This window comes from Temnothorax nylanderi, unplaced genomic scaffold, assembly GCF_030848795.1.
Source record: "Temnothorax nylanderi isolate EJ_2023f unplaced genomic scaffold, tnyl_v1.0 TNYL_tig0150_pilon, whole genome shotgun sequence".
Classification (NCBI taxonomy): Eukaryota; Metazoa; Arthropoda; class Insecta; order Hymenoptera; family Formicidae; genus Temnothorax; species Temnothorax nylanderi.
In genome coordinates, this window is record NW_027249212.1 from 284997 (window position 1) to 303969 (window position 18973).

Here is an 18973-nt window from a genome sequence, read left to right on the forward strand (position 1 = left end):
TGCTGGCAAAATGCCTCGCGCGCGCCCGAGGAGTCTCGTTCCAATTTACTACCTGAAAAGGCGTTTTGCATAATGAAGCCGCGGCTGAAAATCCCAAAAAACAATCGGCACGAAAGCGGTCCGCATCGTTGTTACGAGCGTGTTACGATAGGTAGGTAAGTATGTGTGAACACACTGTGGCGATAGTTTGTACAAACTTAGTAAACAAAATTTGTCGAAAAGGTAGTCACTGGGAAGAAAGGTTGTACTATAACGTGGCCTACACTAGCAGTAAATTCTCCTAAATAAGAAAAAACAGCGACTCAGGGCCGTCTTTATACATATATATCTACGATGTGTAAAGACTGCCCCGTCATGTAATCGTTGTTTTTGAGAATTTACTTTCACGCGTATGCATATAAATATATTTTAAAATAATCTAAAATTGAAAACACAGCTTTATTTTATAATTAATTTCTCATTATCATTGCAATAATCATTATTTTCATATATTAGCAGATATTTTGTGTACGTATTAATAAATATGAAAAAACACAGGTCAAAGATATAAATATTAATAAAACAATTTGTTAATTTATATTTCATAGTATTGCTATATAATATTAACAATGTTAATTATACATTAATACTGCATTATATATAAAAAGAGATTATACTTATACGTAATACGTTCAATATTTTGTGCATATATAAAATACACTCCCACGAAGACCGAAACGTTCAAAACGCAAGAAGTTATCTGGCACTTAGTGCATATTGAACACAAAGTGAAATAAAGCAGTTAGTTTTGTGATCTGCTACGTACCTTTCTTTGTAACAAGTTGCTGTTTTCAACGCTTCAGAATAGCTCTAAAAGTATAAAAAATAAAAATACTTCACTTATAGATATTTTGATAAAATAATAGAGAAATACAGAATAGAGTCGGGTAATATGGAATACTAAACGATATCAGACTTATAAGTTTCGCAAAACAAACAGCAGTGTAATTATTAGCTGCTGAACATACTGGCAGTGTAACACAAAGTCTCGTTGTAGTTAGTGATAAGATAGCATTAGTGAGATAATATTTATCCATTGTTCATTGTAATATAAAATAATTTTAAACTTAATTGTTTTAATTGTTTCTGTATAATTAGAAAGAATTACGTTTAGTATTATATTATTAACGCTTATACTAATGTTTTATTCTATAATAAAGTATCTGTATACACAGAGAAAAAAGAGAGGAAAAAAAGAGAAAAAGATTAACTTGAAATGGTACATATCCATATTTTCTGACATCTCTCCTTCATATATAAGCATATATGTGTTATTCCGTCTCATTCAAGCAAGTGTGATTAAAATTGACGAGTGGACTGTCAAAGATGCGATCGCCCTAGCTCTTTCTTGATCTCACATATGGATACGCCCGAAGCATCCAAACACCGGAGCACGTCAATAAACTGAGCATAACGGACTTTATTTATATACATATTAATCGGATCGACTCTCAAAATATGGATCGGAGATGTCGTTGATATTGACACATTTCAGTGACTCAATAATTGCTACTAGGGGCTGTCGTTAAAGCCACAAAGTCGACCAATGCGGATGCCAGCGTAAAATGGATGACCAGTCGCTAAAGCGCGGGAGAAAGAGGCAAGGGAGAGAGTTCTCTCCCTCTCCCTCTCTCTCTCTCTCTCTCTCTCTCTCTCTCTCTTAGTACACTGGGTAGCGTAAACTTAGTATGGTAAAATCAGGATTTTTTGGAAGTGTGGTGTTAGGATTCTAGAGTATATTTGAAGAAAGAAAAACGGTAATGTTATTTAGGACAAGAAACTCTCTATTTATTATTTCGTTGATAAAATGTTGGGAAATATAAACGAAAATACATATATAAATGAAATACATTTTTTTTTATTGTTACTGTCGAAAGTAAATAATATTACATAAAACCAGTAATGCAATTGAACATAGATATACATACACACGCACACGCATACGCAATCGCACATACATACGCATACGCACATACATATATTATTTTTATTATTGTTTCTGTGGGCCCCAGGCCCCGTCCACGATGACGATATCACGGACATGGGACGTCTCCAGGATCATGCTCCGATTACTTTGTACTAACAATAAGAATAATTCTGCATAAATTTTTCTTTTGTGCCTTTATATCATATGTATTTTTCAAGCAAAGTGCATTTGCAGAATTTATGCGATGGAAGATGTATACACACACACACACACACACACACACACACACACACACACACACACACACACACACACACACACACACACATGTGTTTATATATGTATACATATATCTTCCATCGCGTAAATTCTGCAAATGAACTTTGCTTGAAAAATACATATGATATAAAGGCACAAAAGAAATTTATGCAGAATTATTCTTAGTACAAAGTAATCGGAGCACGATTCTGGAGACGTCCCGTGTCCGCGATATTGTCATCTAATTGTGGACGAGGCTCCGGGCCCAGAGAAAAAATAATCGTACTAACGATAGACCCCCGATATTGTCGTACAAAATGTATGTCTACCTATCCCACTATCCCTAGCTTCTTCTCCTCTGTATATTATAATGAAAAAAACGTATCCAACTGAAAAAGGCCCGTTTAGCGACATAGGAAGCCGATGCCAGTCTCACGCGAAAAGCAAACGTCGAATTTATAACACAATGGCTGCGTTCGGGAAGCGCGCTATTAGCGCTATTGCATCATTCTATCTTTATCGTTCATCAGGTGTAAAACAAGGATAAAATAAGCAAATAGCACTAATAGTGTCTTCCCGAACGCACCCAATAAATTAGTATTTAGCATCTCGAATTTCTATCAAGAAACGAGACAGGTCATTTTTTTGTTTTCTAACCGAATTTCACTAATATCTAAACGTCAGAAACGCACGTGGTCCGAGTTAGCACAGTCCGACAGATTTCTTCCTATAGACGGCATAGTTGCCAAAATATATTTCATGCATGAAAAGAAAATTAATCTGCAAAAATCAAATAATATTATGAGCGCGAAAAAATATACACGAAGAATTTATTTTGAGAATCAGAAAGATTAAAAAAACGCGACAAAGTTTTTTCTCTCCGGATGAAATTCCAACGTGCGCTTCTAAGGTCAACGCGCATCCTTTGCTAAACGAATGAATTCATACACATTTTGCTGCCAGATTTTTATTGACGTGATACAGACGGGTGTACATCTGAGCCTCAATAAAACGCGAGTAATCGTAAATCAATTATGCGAAAGATATTAGATCTTATATTCGTCAATAAAGTTATAAAATCCGCAAACAATGCGAAAATTTGCGCATAGTCCCTCGTGATCAAATATAAATGCATCGCGTCGCTTCGCTAATGATCGGATAAACACTTTCTCGAAAACGCAACAAAATATTTGCTCCACGAAATAAGCTCGCACAAATCGCATCTGACAAAACTGAAATTTAACAATTATATATAAAATCAAAAGCTATAAATTAGTTTTTTGTTTTGAACAAGAGAAGTTGAGACACGTAGCAATTAAATTGAATGAATTCTCAACACGATAAAAATAAGTTTAATAATTTTCTTCTACGGTTTTCGTTTCCTTTTTAAGGGAGGTTTCTACCTTGTTGGGTCAAAAAAATGCCTTTTCTTAACGAATTTTTTTTTAGAAAACTATTGAATATAGCAAGTTGAAAAAATAAAAAATGACAAAATGGCGAGACATTGAAATTTAGGTGTCGATTTTTTCAAAATAAAATAAATTTCAATGTCTCGCCATTTTGTCATTTTTTATTTTTTCTTCTTGATTCTGGTTCATGCCATGCCCAGTGTTATATAGAGTAAGAATATGTTTCATTTTTTTGTTTCATGTCACTTGTTGCGGCAGCAGTACTTCCGCAAGCCGGACGCCTCATCGCCAGCGTGCCGCCGTCATCGTGTCCCCCCCATCCCTTCTTCTCATTGAAAAAATTTGTACTTATTTAATAAAAGCTACTTAAGCAGCACACATAATTTCAACTTGCTATATTCAATAGTTTTCTAAAAAAAAATTCGTTAAAAAAAGGCATTTTTTTGACCCAACAAGGTAGAAACCTCCCTTAAGAAATAAAGATGTAAAAAAAAATCAATATAAAGTAATATGTTACAAAAGTTTCTCTTGGTGTAAATTTTCAAAAGGAGGAAAGCAAGTTTGAAAGAATAATATGATAAATCAACATTCTCTGAATACATATTAGAAACCATTTTTTTATATACAATTTCTTTTATATTATCTGGTACATCTTTTTTTCTAATTAGACTGATTGCTAATATATCTTTTAATATGCATAAAAATATATATTTAAATTCTTAGTGCTTCTGCATGATAGTGCAATAATTTCAGATTTTTTGCCATCACCTATTACTTCAGACTATCAATCTTACTGAAAAGGAAGCTGCGTAGATTTAAACAAATAATGGAGAATTATGAATAATATGAGGTTTCCAACGCTGAGCTTTTTATGTAAACTCTTTCAAAGGATCTATCCATTCTTGATGGGGTAAAATAATAACTTCTATAACAAATGCAATAAATATTATATTTATAGTATTGATTTATATAATTAATTTTATTCTGTCTTTATATAGAAAAATATACACTCAGTCTTAGCATCAGAGTAGAGGGTAACGCAGCTGATGAACAGTATAGATAATAACAAACTGAATAAAAATCTTATTAATATCATTATGCTCCAGGCAGGCTCGCGCCCAGACCCTTCTGCGCACACCGCCGCGACCCTCCTACTCGTCAGGGCTTCGTGGCGGCGCGCGGAGAGACGACTCCCCCCGCGCGGCCGCCCCACTTGCCGCTGACGGCAGAGTATAGGCTCGACGCTTCAGCGCCATCCATTTTCAGGGCTAGTTGCTTCGGCACTGTTTCGTCTTATTCGGCCGAAGATCTATCGCGCGAGAAACCTTTAATTTATTGTTATCTTACATACATACATTTCGTTGCGTTGATTTTTATTCGTGAAATATCGCTGATGTTAAACGTGCTATAATTTTTTCTCTTATTTCTCTGCTGTCGCAATATGATTAAGTACGTGTGATTAATTTCGAGAGTATCATAGAAAAGTTATAGCAGAGCTGAGCGATCATTGTATTCTAGTGATTGCTTGTAATTGCGTTTAATTGTAATCAATATGTTGTTTGTTTTAGAAAACAGATCAGATATGAGTGCCACAAAGAAATAGCAACGGAGAAAGAAGAAAAGAGGACAAGCCGAGGAGACGGTCCAGGTGTAACAGATAAAGGTGAGCATTTCATAATCTATTTATTAATTGTTATTATTACTGATGGAAATAATTATTCATTTGCGTAGTATATCGTTTTCAGATCACAGTATAATGTAATAGTATATTGAATGGTTAATACATTGTGTAATAAATAAAATATTTTAACGGCTCTCCGTAATTTGATTGTATATCTCATACGGTCGTATTCAACTTATTTATTCCACTTATTCATTGTTTAAAATATTTTAGCTTATATTTTAAGATTTTTTAAAATATTTAATACATTATTTATGACTTAACAAATAAATATAAAAAATTACTCTATTAATATATAGATAAAATAGGGGAGACCGGGACTCGTTGGCACTGTTTTTACAATTTCGGCATTTGAGTTTTTAAACAACTAATTATCATGATTAAACAGTACTAATATGATAGAGAGAACCTTTCTCTACATTTTCATGCCAGGAACGCTCCTGTATACTGTATAGTTTCTTTGTAATAAGTGAAATACGAACATGCTGCATTGTAGCCAACTTGCCCCGATAGTAGGGTAAGTTGGCTATGCGACAAAAGTCCACGTTAAATTAATGAAAACGTAATAGAAACACAAAATGGGTAACAGATATATACTTTTTGATAAAGATTGTATCTTTTAAAGTTATTTTGTAATAATCGAATAGCAAAATGCTGTTGCAGAATAACAATTGTAAACTATTTTAGATGTAGCTTTCTTCAACATAAAAATAATAATATAAATATATATCTAGCTTCTATCAGCATTGTAGGTAGCAAATCACATACTCACACAGGTCTCACGCGCGCGGCAATAACAAGTCAAGCTAAGCGTGCCTTGATATGAGCCAACATACCCCATCCCTATGTACGTTTGATTTCAGTCATTTTATTACAATAAATTACTGTTGTTCCTTAAAATAATATGTCGTATAGTAACAGAAACGTTTCTTTTAACTAATGATACGTCACTTTGATTTACTTCTCAAGCTGAAGAACATTAATACGATATTTTGAAACGCTCGAAAATTTACTTGCCACCTCTTGAATCAGAGTTTTCTCTTTTGCTTCCTCATAGAGGAAGCTTTGTTTTCGTAAATTCGTATATGAATCTTTGATTGCGTATAAAATTGGCTCTAATCAACCAAATTAAAAAGAATTATATATAAAATAGGGGTAGAAGAAACCAAAGAAAAGATTGTTTTTTGAATTTTTGATGTCAATATGTTCAGAGTGTTCTAAATCGTCGAAATATTGCATTAAAAAAAATGTCGGTAAGTGTGTATGTGTGTATGTATATGTATGTGCCAAATTTACCGAAATTTCTATAACTTCAGAACTAATCAACCAAATCTTAACGAATTATATATGAAATAGGGGTAGAAAAGACTGAAGAATATAATAGAAGTAATAAAAATTGTTAATAATAAAAGGGGTTACCGATTTCTGTAAAAAAAAACAACCAAGTTTACTGAAATTTCTATAACTCAAGAACTGATTAACCAAATTTTAAAAAATTATATATGAAATAGGGGTAAAAAAGACTGAAGAATATAATAAAATTAATAAAAATTGTTAATAATAAAGGGGTTACCGATTTCTGTTAAAAACAGCCAAGTTTACTGAAATTTCTATAACTCAAGAACTGATTAAACAAATTTTAAAGAATTATATATGAAATAGAGGTAGAAAAGACTGAAGAATATAATAGAATTAATAAAAATTGTTAATAATAAAGGGGTTACTGATTTATGTTAAAAACAACAGCCAAGTTTACTGAAATTTTTATAACTCAAGAACTGATTAACTAAATTTTAAAGAATTATATATGAAATAAGGGTAGAAAAAATTGAAGAATATAATAGAATTAATAAAAATTGCTAATAATAAAGAGGTTATTGATTTCTGTTTAAAAAAATCTACATAATTGCTCTAATTTACGCAAATTTTAAGATATCAAGCTTAATTTTTTTTTATAGATAGAGTATCGTTAAAGGTAGGTTGGTGTTGAATTTAGCAAGGATCGGTGAAGGGATTACCGATTTCTGGCTATTTTTTAGAAATGTCCGTGGTTGCTCTAATTTCCGTAAATTTTGAGATATCGAGCTTATTTTTTTTTATAGATAGAGTATCATTAAAGGAAGATTGTTATTTAATTTGGCGAGGATCGGTAAAGAGATTACCGATTTCTGCTTAAAAAGTGTATAAGATGTACATTTTATATAGAGTATCATTAAAGGTAGGTTGGTGTTGAATTTAGCAAGGATCGGTGAAGGGATTACCGATTTTTGGCTATTTTTAGAAATGTCCACGGTTGTTCTAATTTTCGTAAATTTTGAGATATCGAACTTAATTTTTTTTTATGGATAGAGTATCATTAAAGGTAGGTTGGTGTGGAATTTGGCAATGATCGGTGAAAGGGTTACTAATTTTTGCTTAAAAAGTGTACAAGTTATACATGTAGGGGAGACCGGGGCCTAACCGTCAGTTTTTTTTCGGTGCCGATTTTTAACAAGAAAATAAATAATTTTAGTTAAATGTGGTATACCACTGTAAAGAGTGAACCTTTAGCTACAAAATTTATATAGGAAATTTTTATCTACGTCGCTTTGTTTAACCGGTATAGAGCAAAAACGACAACGGTGGAAAAATTGAAATCTCAAAAATGCCGGGGTTTAACCGTCACACTGCATTTTCAATACATATACCTACATCTAATCCTGAAAAATGATAGGATACATCTTAATAATTGTTTTTTAAGAGAAAAATATAAAAATTTATTTAAAATTTTTATGCGAAACATTATTAAAAAATAGTTACGAGGGTTCCTCTTTCCGCAGAAGTCACTCGCCCGACTTGTTTCACTCCTCGACGTCCGGTGACTCTATTCGGTGTCTAAACGGTTGTAATTCCCGTCTCATCCATATTCCATATGCAGTGAGCCTGGAAATGCCCGGAAATGCCTTGGAAATGCACCCGGACTGCTTACTGACGGATTAACCCCAAACACAAGTTTCAGGTTTGATCGCCCACGAAATATTAGACATCAACGATAATGAAAAAACTACACTGGATTCGTGTTCAGCATGCATTACTCTTTATAATCGCGTACCTCGAGATTTGGAGAGCAAATATTATTGCAGATATTACAAAATTTCCACGCGCAGAAAATGTAACTTTCACCTTCCGAAAACACGTTTGCCCTCGTAAAAATCATAACACGGCAGGTAACCTGCCGAAACTCCGTTGGTCACATGGGTATCATAAGCAGCGTTTACAATGTTAATAGCGAGTTCGCACAATATACAGATTCCGAGATATTTGATTTGACGGTTCAACCCCGGCGACGGTTAGGCCCCGGTCTCCCCTAATCTTATATATATACAAGATATCATTAAAGGAAGGTTGTTTTGAATTTGACGAAGATTGATTAGAAAAATTTTGGAACCGGTTTCCCAAAAAATCGGTAATGATGAGGTTCTCAAAATATATATTTATATATTAACGCTTTGGTTTATATAATATGTGCATTTAATATAAATGCATTTAATATACACGGTGGTCGAAGTTCTAACTTTCGCAAATTTTAAGATACTGGTTTTTTTTCGTTGGAGGAGGAAAATGTTTACGCATACCTCAGGGACGGTCCTGTTATTATGTAACTATGTTTACATTATATGTGAAACAAGTAACTTATAAGTCATTGATTGCTAAGTCATAAAAGACTGTATAAGCTGATAGTTTCACATATTATATGTCATTTTTCCCAATGTTTGCCTACAGGGGAAGCAATGTGCAAGTTTCTACTTGCACACTTAAAAGCTATGAGGAAGCAATGTGCAAGTTTCTACTTGCACAATTAAAAACTATGAGGAAGCAATGTACAAGTTTCTACTTGCACACTTAAAAGCAATGTGCAAGTTTCTACTTGTATATATATATATATATATATATATATATAGTAAAAAAGCTAAATGGCGCGCGCGCAGCGCGCGCTTGTGATGTTCTAGTTTTATAAAATGTAAATAGAACAGATAGAAATTTATAATTCATAAATAGAACTCTACAACAGAATTTTATATTTCTATATATAATAAATCAAAAACTTTGTTTGATCCAACTATTGATTAAGGAATCAAAATTACAATTTTTGACTATTTCATTTACAATTGATAACATTGCACAAGCATTTAGCCTTTCTTGCACCATTATACAATAGACCGTAAATATAATTTTATCAATTTTAATTTACTGAAACTTCTTTTTTCTATTGTAATACTTGTTTGATTTAAATAAAACTTTGGCAAAAGTACCTATGTCATAAAAAAGATATTTTGTGATAATTTTTCCATTGTTTCTTTCGCTATAAATACATAAACGGAACGCATTGTCAACTTGCCTTTTGTGCCAACGAGCCCCGGTCTCCCCTATTTCTAAATAATTAAAAATTATAATAGTTCACAAATTATAGGATTAAGATATTTTAGACATTATTTTTATTTAAATATTTTCGTATGTTACAGATCAATTTACCTCTATTGTGTGATGTAAAAAAATGATTCAAAAAGAAGAACCCGAGAGGAGGATGAGAAAGCCTAGGAGAGATATTGGTGGAGTAACTTTGCGGTAAGCATTATTACTTATTTGCGTAAAATTAGTCGTTTTGTTTTGATTATTTAGATATAATAATTAGAAAAAAAAATTAATTTAAAATTTTATAAGAATTTATTTTGTAAAGATTTTTTTTTTTTGAAAATGTATACTTATTTAAATAAATGTCTCATTGAATGATGAATAAGAAGTTTGATGCATAAGAATTAGTTAATATTAAATCATTTATTTATATGCTTCAGAAAATAACAATGCGGAAAGTGTCGCATCGAGGGAGCTGACAATCCGAAAGAACAGCCTGAGAGGAGGAGAAGGCTTAGGCGAGGCATCGGGTGCTAGCGGAACAACTTGCGGTATATATTTTTTATTTTGTATAAGAGTAATTTTTTCTGTTTATATATCCTCGAGTCGTTTTATTTTACCATTATTTGGAAATAATAGTTTGAAGAAAAGGAGTAATTTAATAGTTTATAAAAATTAATCCTTGTAAAGATCGTTTTTTGGAAAATGTATAATTATTAAAATAAATATCTAATTGAATAATGAATAAAACGTTTAATGCTCATATAAGAATTATATTTTAAAACGTTAGGTTTTTTGGACACTGTTTTAATATGAATTTTATATTTGTTTATTACAGAACCAACGTAGCTACGTGGTAGATATAATTCCGCTGTTGCGCATCAGGGTCGGTGAGTAATAAATTAACATATTTATTTTTGATTTCGTCCAACATTTTCCAACCCTCTCGTTCGTATGCATCGATCACTATGCTACGTACATCCGACCATTTGTATAAATCGTCAAATATAGGATAAGTAAAATTTGGCGAACAAAATTTAATGGCAAAATTCACAGCGGCTGAAACCTTCTCTACCCATCGACTTTTGATGCACAAGCGCAGCCAAACAAATCTACGAGATACGTGAGCGTTATTTTATGCAAGAATAAAACATTCTGAATTTACATATACGTGTATTTACCGTATTTCATCATTTATCGGATCATCGAATTGATATGTGCCTGCTATAAGACGCATCTTTTTTTCCGACAGAATCTTCGATACACGTAGATAGTTTAAAAAATATATTTTCTGTAAATCACAGAAGATTGATATATCAGTGCTCTGAAAAGGATTATCGGTATCATTATTCCAATTAATCCATCTTTCTTATGAAGATCTTTTTTGAAAAATTTACAAATATTTTAATAGATATTAAATCGAAATGTGATAAAAAGTTTTATTCATGTTAAAATTATCTCTTGAATTATTGATTATTCTAAGCGCTATTTTAATTTGAATCTTATGGTTGTATATGTTACAAAGTCATCGCGGCTGACCACTATAGATACATATATTTTATATATTTAATACATTCCATTTATATTTTAATTTTGTGACCAATAATGACACGTGAGCAAAGTGTTATTATTACGACGCTGACAATCATTTTGTAAGCAAATAAATGCTTTCCTTTGCCTTTTATGATTTTCATTAAATTGATATTTGTGCTTCAAAGGCTTGCATTTGTTTTACAGACAGGGATAAATTTTACACGAAGTGGTTGAACAGGGCGTAGTACTATATCGACTTGCATCTGAAGATTTTTTAAATAATCAATGGGCTCCAAGTAGAAATTGTGTATCAGAGGAGCTATCATCGCCTTCATTTCCAGCATAGCAAATCGTTGACCTATAATTTGGTGCATATCCTATGTTAATATAACATGGTATTATACATCGATATAAAAAATACAGCTTACCAATGCAGTTACGTGGTCCAGCACTGAATGGTAAATACGAATAAGGGTGACGATTTCGGAATTTTTCAGGCAAAAATCTGTCAGGATCAAATACTTCTGGATTTGACCAAAAATTGGGATCTCTGTGGACTCCGTAAATGTTAAGATGCAAGAATGTTCCAGCAGGTACCAAATATGACTCTAAAAAGCATATCGTACAACAATTAAAACTTAAAAAAAATAATTTAAGCTGTATTAAAGTTTTAAAATTGAATATACATATAATACAACGTAGGAATAGTTAATAGTTGCTTATAATTTGCAAGATAAAAAATATAATGTAATTATTATTCAAATTTTACTAAGCACTACTTGCTTAACATTATTTTCTGAAAATATTGTATGTTGTATTAGATGAAGCTTTGTATATAAAATTTTGAAATATTATAGAAAAAAACTTATCAATAAAAATATACAAATTTTTAAATCTTTGAAATATACGGGAATGTTGCCTTTTACGCGTATTTGATGACATGTTGCGCAATTATTTAAAAATTTATACAAGAAAAAAATTGATTAGATGCATACGTAATTTTACGTCTTCCGTAGCAATTCGTGATATTAAATACACGCTGGGATATAAGCGCAATGCTTCCTTTATACATCTGTCCAAATATGGTAGATCTTGCAATAATTTCATAGTATACTTCTGTTCATTCTCTTGCAAGGCTGTATCGACTTCGTTCCTGACACGATCCTGTATCATTATTGTTAATTAAAAGGCGTCTCTTGTGATGTTTTTACGTAGAAACAAATATATCTCAGGAATATTTATTTCACAAACGTTTTAATCAATTCGTATTTGAAATATGTGTATATAAATTACACTTAAGATATAAAAGAATATTTGAAACATGTGCGTACGCTTAAGCGTATGCGTATACGCATGCGTGCGCGCATAATTTCTGTGTATCTATTAATGCAAAAAAGCAAATTGTGTACATATACACACACTTAAAAAAACATTTAAAACGTTAGATATTGATTCATATTTAATCCTTCGTCTGCATACGTTTTTTTGCACCGTCGGAGTGGGTCTATCACGTTCGACGCTATTTTTCTCTACTTAAAGTATTTTTAAAAATCTGAAAAAATTCATGAAACATTGTAGTTGACGATTTTATAATCATTTTGATAAACATCGTTTATTTAATATCTTCTGGTAGATTTGTAAGTTTTACAGATGAGCAGATATTATTTTAGCTCGGACGACATAGACTCACGTATACAGACGGAGAGTTAATAGATAACTTCTGTTAACAATTAATTTCTTTGCCTAAAAATGGCGGCTCATATATACTTGACGATGGATACCTGAATGTCGTTATGCTCAGCTAATAGTGCCAAAATAAAGCACAGACCCATCGCTGTAGTGTCATGGCCCTATAATATAATCGTATACACTAATGTATCATATACCGATAAATCAAATAATGAATAAAAATGGTTAAAAAGAAATGTACCGCAAACATAAAAGTATCAACTTCCTCTCGAATATCTGAATCAGTCATGAGGCCATCGCGAGATGCTGCTATTAAAAGGTCCAACATTGCAAGTCGTTTTCTTTGTACTAAATCGAAATATGTAAACATGTTTGTATCAAATTAACAGACAAATTCTTCTGTGACGTTTTTGTTACATAAACTTGACTACGTCAAGAATTTAAACTATATGTATAATATTTATAAGTTGTAAAATATAATTTATGATATTGAACCAACCAGATTTAAAGAATAGCTACCGATTACATTACGTACTTCCTACCGGTTCTGCGTCATCTCTCTTTGCCGACGTGTCATTATCAAAGCTTTTCAAGTATTGCCCATTAGTACGATCATGATAAAGTTTTCTTTCAGCAATTATCTATGTAAATACAATATTAATGGTTTTTTAAATAAATACATTAGTAATGTGTTGTTAACATTCATAAATTTTAATTTTTCTACGTAATAATCATGTTGTAATTTTTTTGTGTTGTAATAATTCTAAATAGATACTGTCTAAATATAATATTAAGTAGCATTTTTGCGTACTCGTTTAGTAAATCCATGTAATATCTTCAGCATCTTCTTTTGCTCTCTACCTTTAGACGTCAACGAGAATATCCAATCGCTGTGCAGCCATTGCCTAAATAGTCTAAATAATTAATCAAATGTTAGGCATGTTACTTTAAGAACATAATAAATTTGGAAAACACACATTTCTTTAATTTTTTTATATACTCTTGCAATTTGTACTATTTCAGTAACTATATGAAAAAAAGAATACATTTAAACACTTATAAAATTATGCTACAGAGATATGCAAAATCTTATATAGTTAAAACATTATACCTTCTTTTAACTATTTATTCTTATATTTATTTCTGTTTATTTTCAAATAGACAATTTAACAGATATGTAACTTATAAATTTCTAATTAACAAAAGTGATGTTTTACATTGAGTATTGTATTATTATATACTTACCTCTTCATATAATTATACAATACGAATTTATATTTTAATTAAGACAAGATATGGATATACAGTTATTTATTACATCTAATAGCACATGAATTATTATACCTATAAGCAAGAAATTCGCCCATTTGATGAACCGCTTCTCGATACTGCTGCTGGAAATCACCAAGGCCCCATAAAGAAGTGCCCATGGCAGTTTCTGCAAACGCATTTGTAAAAGTATCATGATAATATTATCATATATATTTCAAAAGTATCTGTGATTGTCAAAATTATATACGAATCAGTATCTATGTTGTGATATTGATACTTACAATTTAACAAATTTGATTTTGGTCTAATTTTATTTATCAATTAGGAATAAAATTTACAGTTAAAATGTACAGTTATGAACACATCATACCACATATTGCATTCAGTGTATGTTCACTAAAAAATGGTACTAAATCTTTCACAACTGTGCTTCCTGCATTTTTCAAAGATTTGGTCATGTTTTCACCTTCCTCGATCAAAATCTGAATAAAATGCTGTAATATATTAAAATGAAATGTAGGGGTTAATATCTTTCGTCGTGAATGCCACTTGGCACCTGAAACATAAATAACATATTGCATAATTGTGAGAATCGATGTGAAACAAACATTGCAGTGAGACATATATTTTCTTATTTATAATTTAAAATTTATTAATTTTTAATATAACTATTGAATATTATGGATGTATTCTTTCTGTGATATGCGTTTAAACTTTTGCGACAACACGCATCGTGTAATAAAAAACGTGCAAGAAAGAAATTTTTTGTAATACGCTTAGGTATTATCTTCTTTTTATAATATTTATATTTAATGTTGATTTTATCATTTAATAAAATGAATAATTTATTTTTTTATATTTAATAATACAATAATTTTTTATATGATTGATATAAGGTATTGTGAACATATTTAAATCTAATTACTATTAATATTGATCTAATTCAAGATAATTAATTGGAAGAAATAAAGTACATTTTTTTAAAGATTGAATTCTATTGCGTGATGTATGCTATTTACATTTAATTACATAGATTTATTCTGTTATCAACAAAATTGAAACTTAAAACAAAATTTCATAAAAAGCCAAAGCGAAATTTAATAAAACATATAGCATGTATATCTATATTATTTACATTAATATCGTGATGTTACCTCTACTAGTGAGAAGACCAGTACCGAACCAAGGAAATAAAACATCATAAAGAAGACTTTTTTCGATGTGTTTTGTGCTGCTTAATATTGTCTGAAAATACAGGAGATATTAAGTTAAACGTTATTTAAATCAGACGTCATTGGATAATTGATTAATTAATTTCAAAAGTATTTTAAATAGTCAATCTTCTGAGATATGAATAGAGAGATAATTATCTTTAATTTTAAATATTCAATTATTTCAGACTTTTGACGAATAAACATATTTTTGCAAAATAAAAAACATCCACTTTTAAGGGGATTCTGGAGCGACAACAATTATCGATATTTATAGGTGTCTGATTTTCTTCGAATTGGCTTTACTGATTTGAAATCCCATTAACACGTTTAAAGTACGTACAGAAATGATGGGTGGAGTGATAAATTGAAGACTAAAAACTTAAAACAATTGAAAAAATTATATTTGATACTACTTGGTGTACCTAACTTTTTGTATACCTAGAGCTGTCACTTCATGGAAACTTTCGTTTAATATACGAATTATATAGCATACGTGTACAAAATCGAAACCAGGATTCCCCTTAAAGAGGTTCAAAACGTAGTTATTTTTTTATTGTAATGTAGATGTTTTGTTATAAAAAAAGCTAAATGGCGCGCGCACAGCGTGCGCTTGTAGTGTTCTAGTCTTATAAAAAAAATAAACATCTTATTGCTAATATATTTATAATAAAAAAAAAAACAGAATAAAATTTCTTTCATATTTCACCTCTAAATCATTCGGATGACGGATGGATATTATGGGAAAAAAGAATCCCCATGCTTTTGCAATGGGATAAAACTCGTCAGTTATGGTAATCATTAACTTCCATAGTTCTTCTAAAAAATGTATATATATGTTTATTATGTATTCACGGAAATATTATAAATATTGATCGAAATATGTATAATTGACTTTATCGTTATATTTAATTTACATAGATATTCTGTTGTTCCTCAAATAACTTCAATAATCAGAAAATGAATGTTATTGCTTAAAATATTTATAAGCTTAAATAATTCTTAAAAGTAATTAACGTGCAATAATATCGATAATCTTATATCTCAGAGAAAAATGTTAGCAAATGTAATATTTAAAAATTTGTGTGCACACAGGCGAATATTTATTTACGGGAATATTGTATGTGAAATTATAACTTACCTCGTGAACCAAGACATTGAAATGCATTTCCAATAATCGGATAACCTGATGGTCCTGGTATAAGATTGATAAGTCGGCCCTTTCTTCCATGATAATGCACATAATAATTAGATATCAGTAGAATAAGTATAAGTAATAGCAATATAACAGTGATCATTATTGACTGACAAAATAATTTAGCCAGTTTAAGCAAGTTTCGTTTTCTTCTGATGTCTTCTTTTAATATCTAAAAACTCAATTGATTAGAAATCAACACATAAGAAGGAGGGCATAGAGCCACAACAGAGTGTTCGTGCCGTAAATTTTAACTGAAATAATATTTTAGCTTAGACCAAATGTTTTGGTCTGTTATCAGACCATCCTTAATGTGATAAGTTAAGATAACACAAAGACCGGTAAACAAATAGATAATAATATAAATCATTATAAATGCATTAATCGCATTAGTTCTTATCGCTGTATAAAATTCGAGTCGAACGCACATTTTATTTCTTCAATGTATAAAAGTCGAGGAGTAAACTGAAATGAATTACGGATTCACAAATAACAATTTATGCCACCGAAATAAACGAGTAAGAAAAATATTTTCTGAATACGTACATACGAGTAAGTATTGTGATGAGATGGTTATGGTGTACATGTGGAGAGTCATGTTGTAAAATTTTCACTTATGATAATGTTATTAGTTCGCATTGACATGTTAAGCTGCAAACGCAAACGTTAGTCGTTATTATTCAATAGATATAATCAAAAATCTCTAATTGCTACATGCAGCAAACACCGAACCTGGTCGAATTGTGGTGTTTGGTGCAACAAAAAAAAAAGAACAAACAACCTATAGGAACACAAACGCGAATGTCCGAACGTTCGCGTTCGCTGGTTGTTCGCTAATACCCATGCTTTATGTAACATGTTGTGATTTGTGAATCCGTTATTTATTTCAGTTTATTTCTCGATTTTTATACTTTGAAGAAATAGGATGTTCGTTCGAGTCCAATTTTATATTGCGATAAGAACTAATGCGATTAAATAAAATTATTTAGGACTCTCGATAATAATAATAATCAATCGTGATTTGGCCTTGAGAGTAACAACGCGGTTATCAGTGCGTAATATATCAAAAACCTGATTTATTTTAAATTAAAAAAAAATACAAAAACGTTCCGTACGTTTCGGCTCCACATCGAGCCATCCTCAGCGGTATACAAAAATTAATAATTGCTCACGTTCTCTGTCGTATTAAAGGTATGTTTCCAAATTGGGAAGTCAGAAAACCCCATAAATTGGTGTATGAACTAAATGAGTCCGGAGAAGGTGAATGTAAGCATTAAAGCTATGGTCAAATATATAGTCGTTAAAACAAAAATCAGAATTTAAATTAATTAAAGTGTCGATATTACATGGTATTGTCAAGACGATCACACGACACTGCGATTAATGCAATGCATTACGGTTTTTATTTTTATCCTTTTGTTTACTAATCTTTATGTATTATCTTAACTTATTAAACTAAAGATAATCTGATAACAGACCGAAACGTTTGTTAAAGTATTATTTTAAATAAAAGGTTTAAACACCTTTTGTGGCACTGTTGGCGTTTCCGGTTGCGTCGTCGCGCCAATTAGCGTAAGCGCCGAATTCGACCCCGACAGGGATCAGGCGTGTGAAGGTGTAATAATGGACACTGTCTTTAGGTAACAGGAATGCTAAGCACTGATTTATTAACAGTCTTAAGAGTGACGATTACGATTGAACGCGCCTTTACATGAGACGGGCGCGGTAGTCACTTTACGGTATAGACACATGTATTGTGTACATACACGCGGTGTACACGTGATGCCGGTAGGTTCGCCGATTGCGAAGCACGTGACACGGGAATGTCCGCCGGTCGCGAACTGCCACGGCGATATATGAGCGCACTCGAAGTGCCTGATTGACGGCGCACTTATAGCGCTCACAATTAGCGGATACGTGTGTGCACGAGATGCACCAGTAACGCGCACTCGAATGTTCACTGCTCGCACGGAAGCGATGGTCTGAGCGAGCGCACAGTGGTGTGATAAAAGATACGCGCACTGAGACACGAATTGTTCACCGACCGTAGACCTTGTTAGTCTAAGAGCTGGCTACAAAGAAAGCAACATGCCTCGGTCCACGAAATATCTTACCTGGAAGGCTACGTTCGGATTCCCACCCGAGTGCTAAAAATCTTATCCCCACCAGCACGCGAACGACGGGCGAACGTTTGGAGAACGATTTCTCGTTTGGATCGCGCGTAATCGTCCGCCCTCCGAACCAACCGAACGAAAATCGCCGAGCCGCGCGAAGATGCTCGAGCGAAGGTCGTCTCGCACGCCGCCCGAACGTTGCGAGGTTGTTCGGAATGACCGAATGATTCGATCGCGAGTATAATCTTATATT

General features: G+C 31.9%; 1 protein-coding gene across 3 annotated transcripts; it reads right to left on the minus strand.

Moving 5' to 3' along the window:
- Positions 1-11131: 11131 nt before the first annotated feature.
- On the minus strand, positions 11132-18765 carry LOC139777466 (cytochrome P450 4C1-like). Of its 3 annotated transcripts, none has more exons than XM_071714895.1 (13): positions 18130-18765; positions 16553-16635; positions 16121-16230; positions 15355-15445; positions 14571-14756; positions 14273-14366; positions 13740-13842; positions 13464-13569; positions 13170-13276; positions 13021-13089; positions 12235-12403; positions 11668-11847; positions 11132-11597 (listed from the first exon to the last, which is right to left on the minus strand). In XM_071714895.1, the coding sequence occupies exons 3-13, from the start codon at positions 16211-16213 to the stop codon at positions 11419-11421; spliced, it is 1377 nt and encodes a 458-aa protein (XP_071570996.1). In that variant the 5' UTR covers positions 16214-16230; positions 16553-16635; positions 18130-18765; the 3' UTR covers positions 11132-11418. The 3 variants fall into 3 exon arrangements, with proteins under 3 accessions (XP_071570996.1, XP_071570995.1, XP_071570997.1); XM_071714894.1 differs by having other exon boundaries at positions 16553-16778; XM_071714896.1 differs by lacking the exon at positions 16121-16230.
- Positions 18766-18973: the final 208 nt, after the last annotated feature.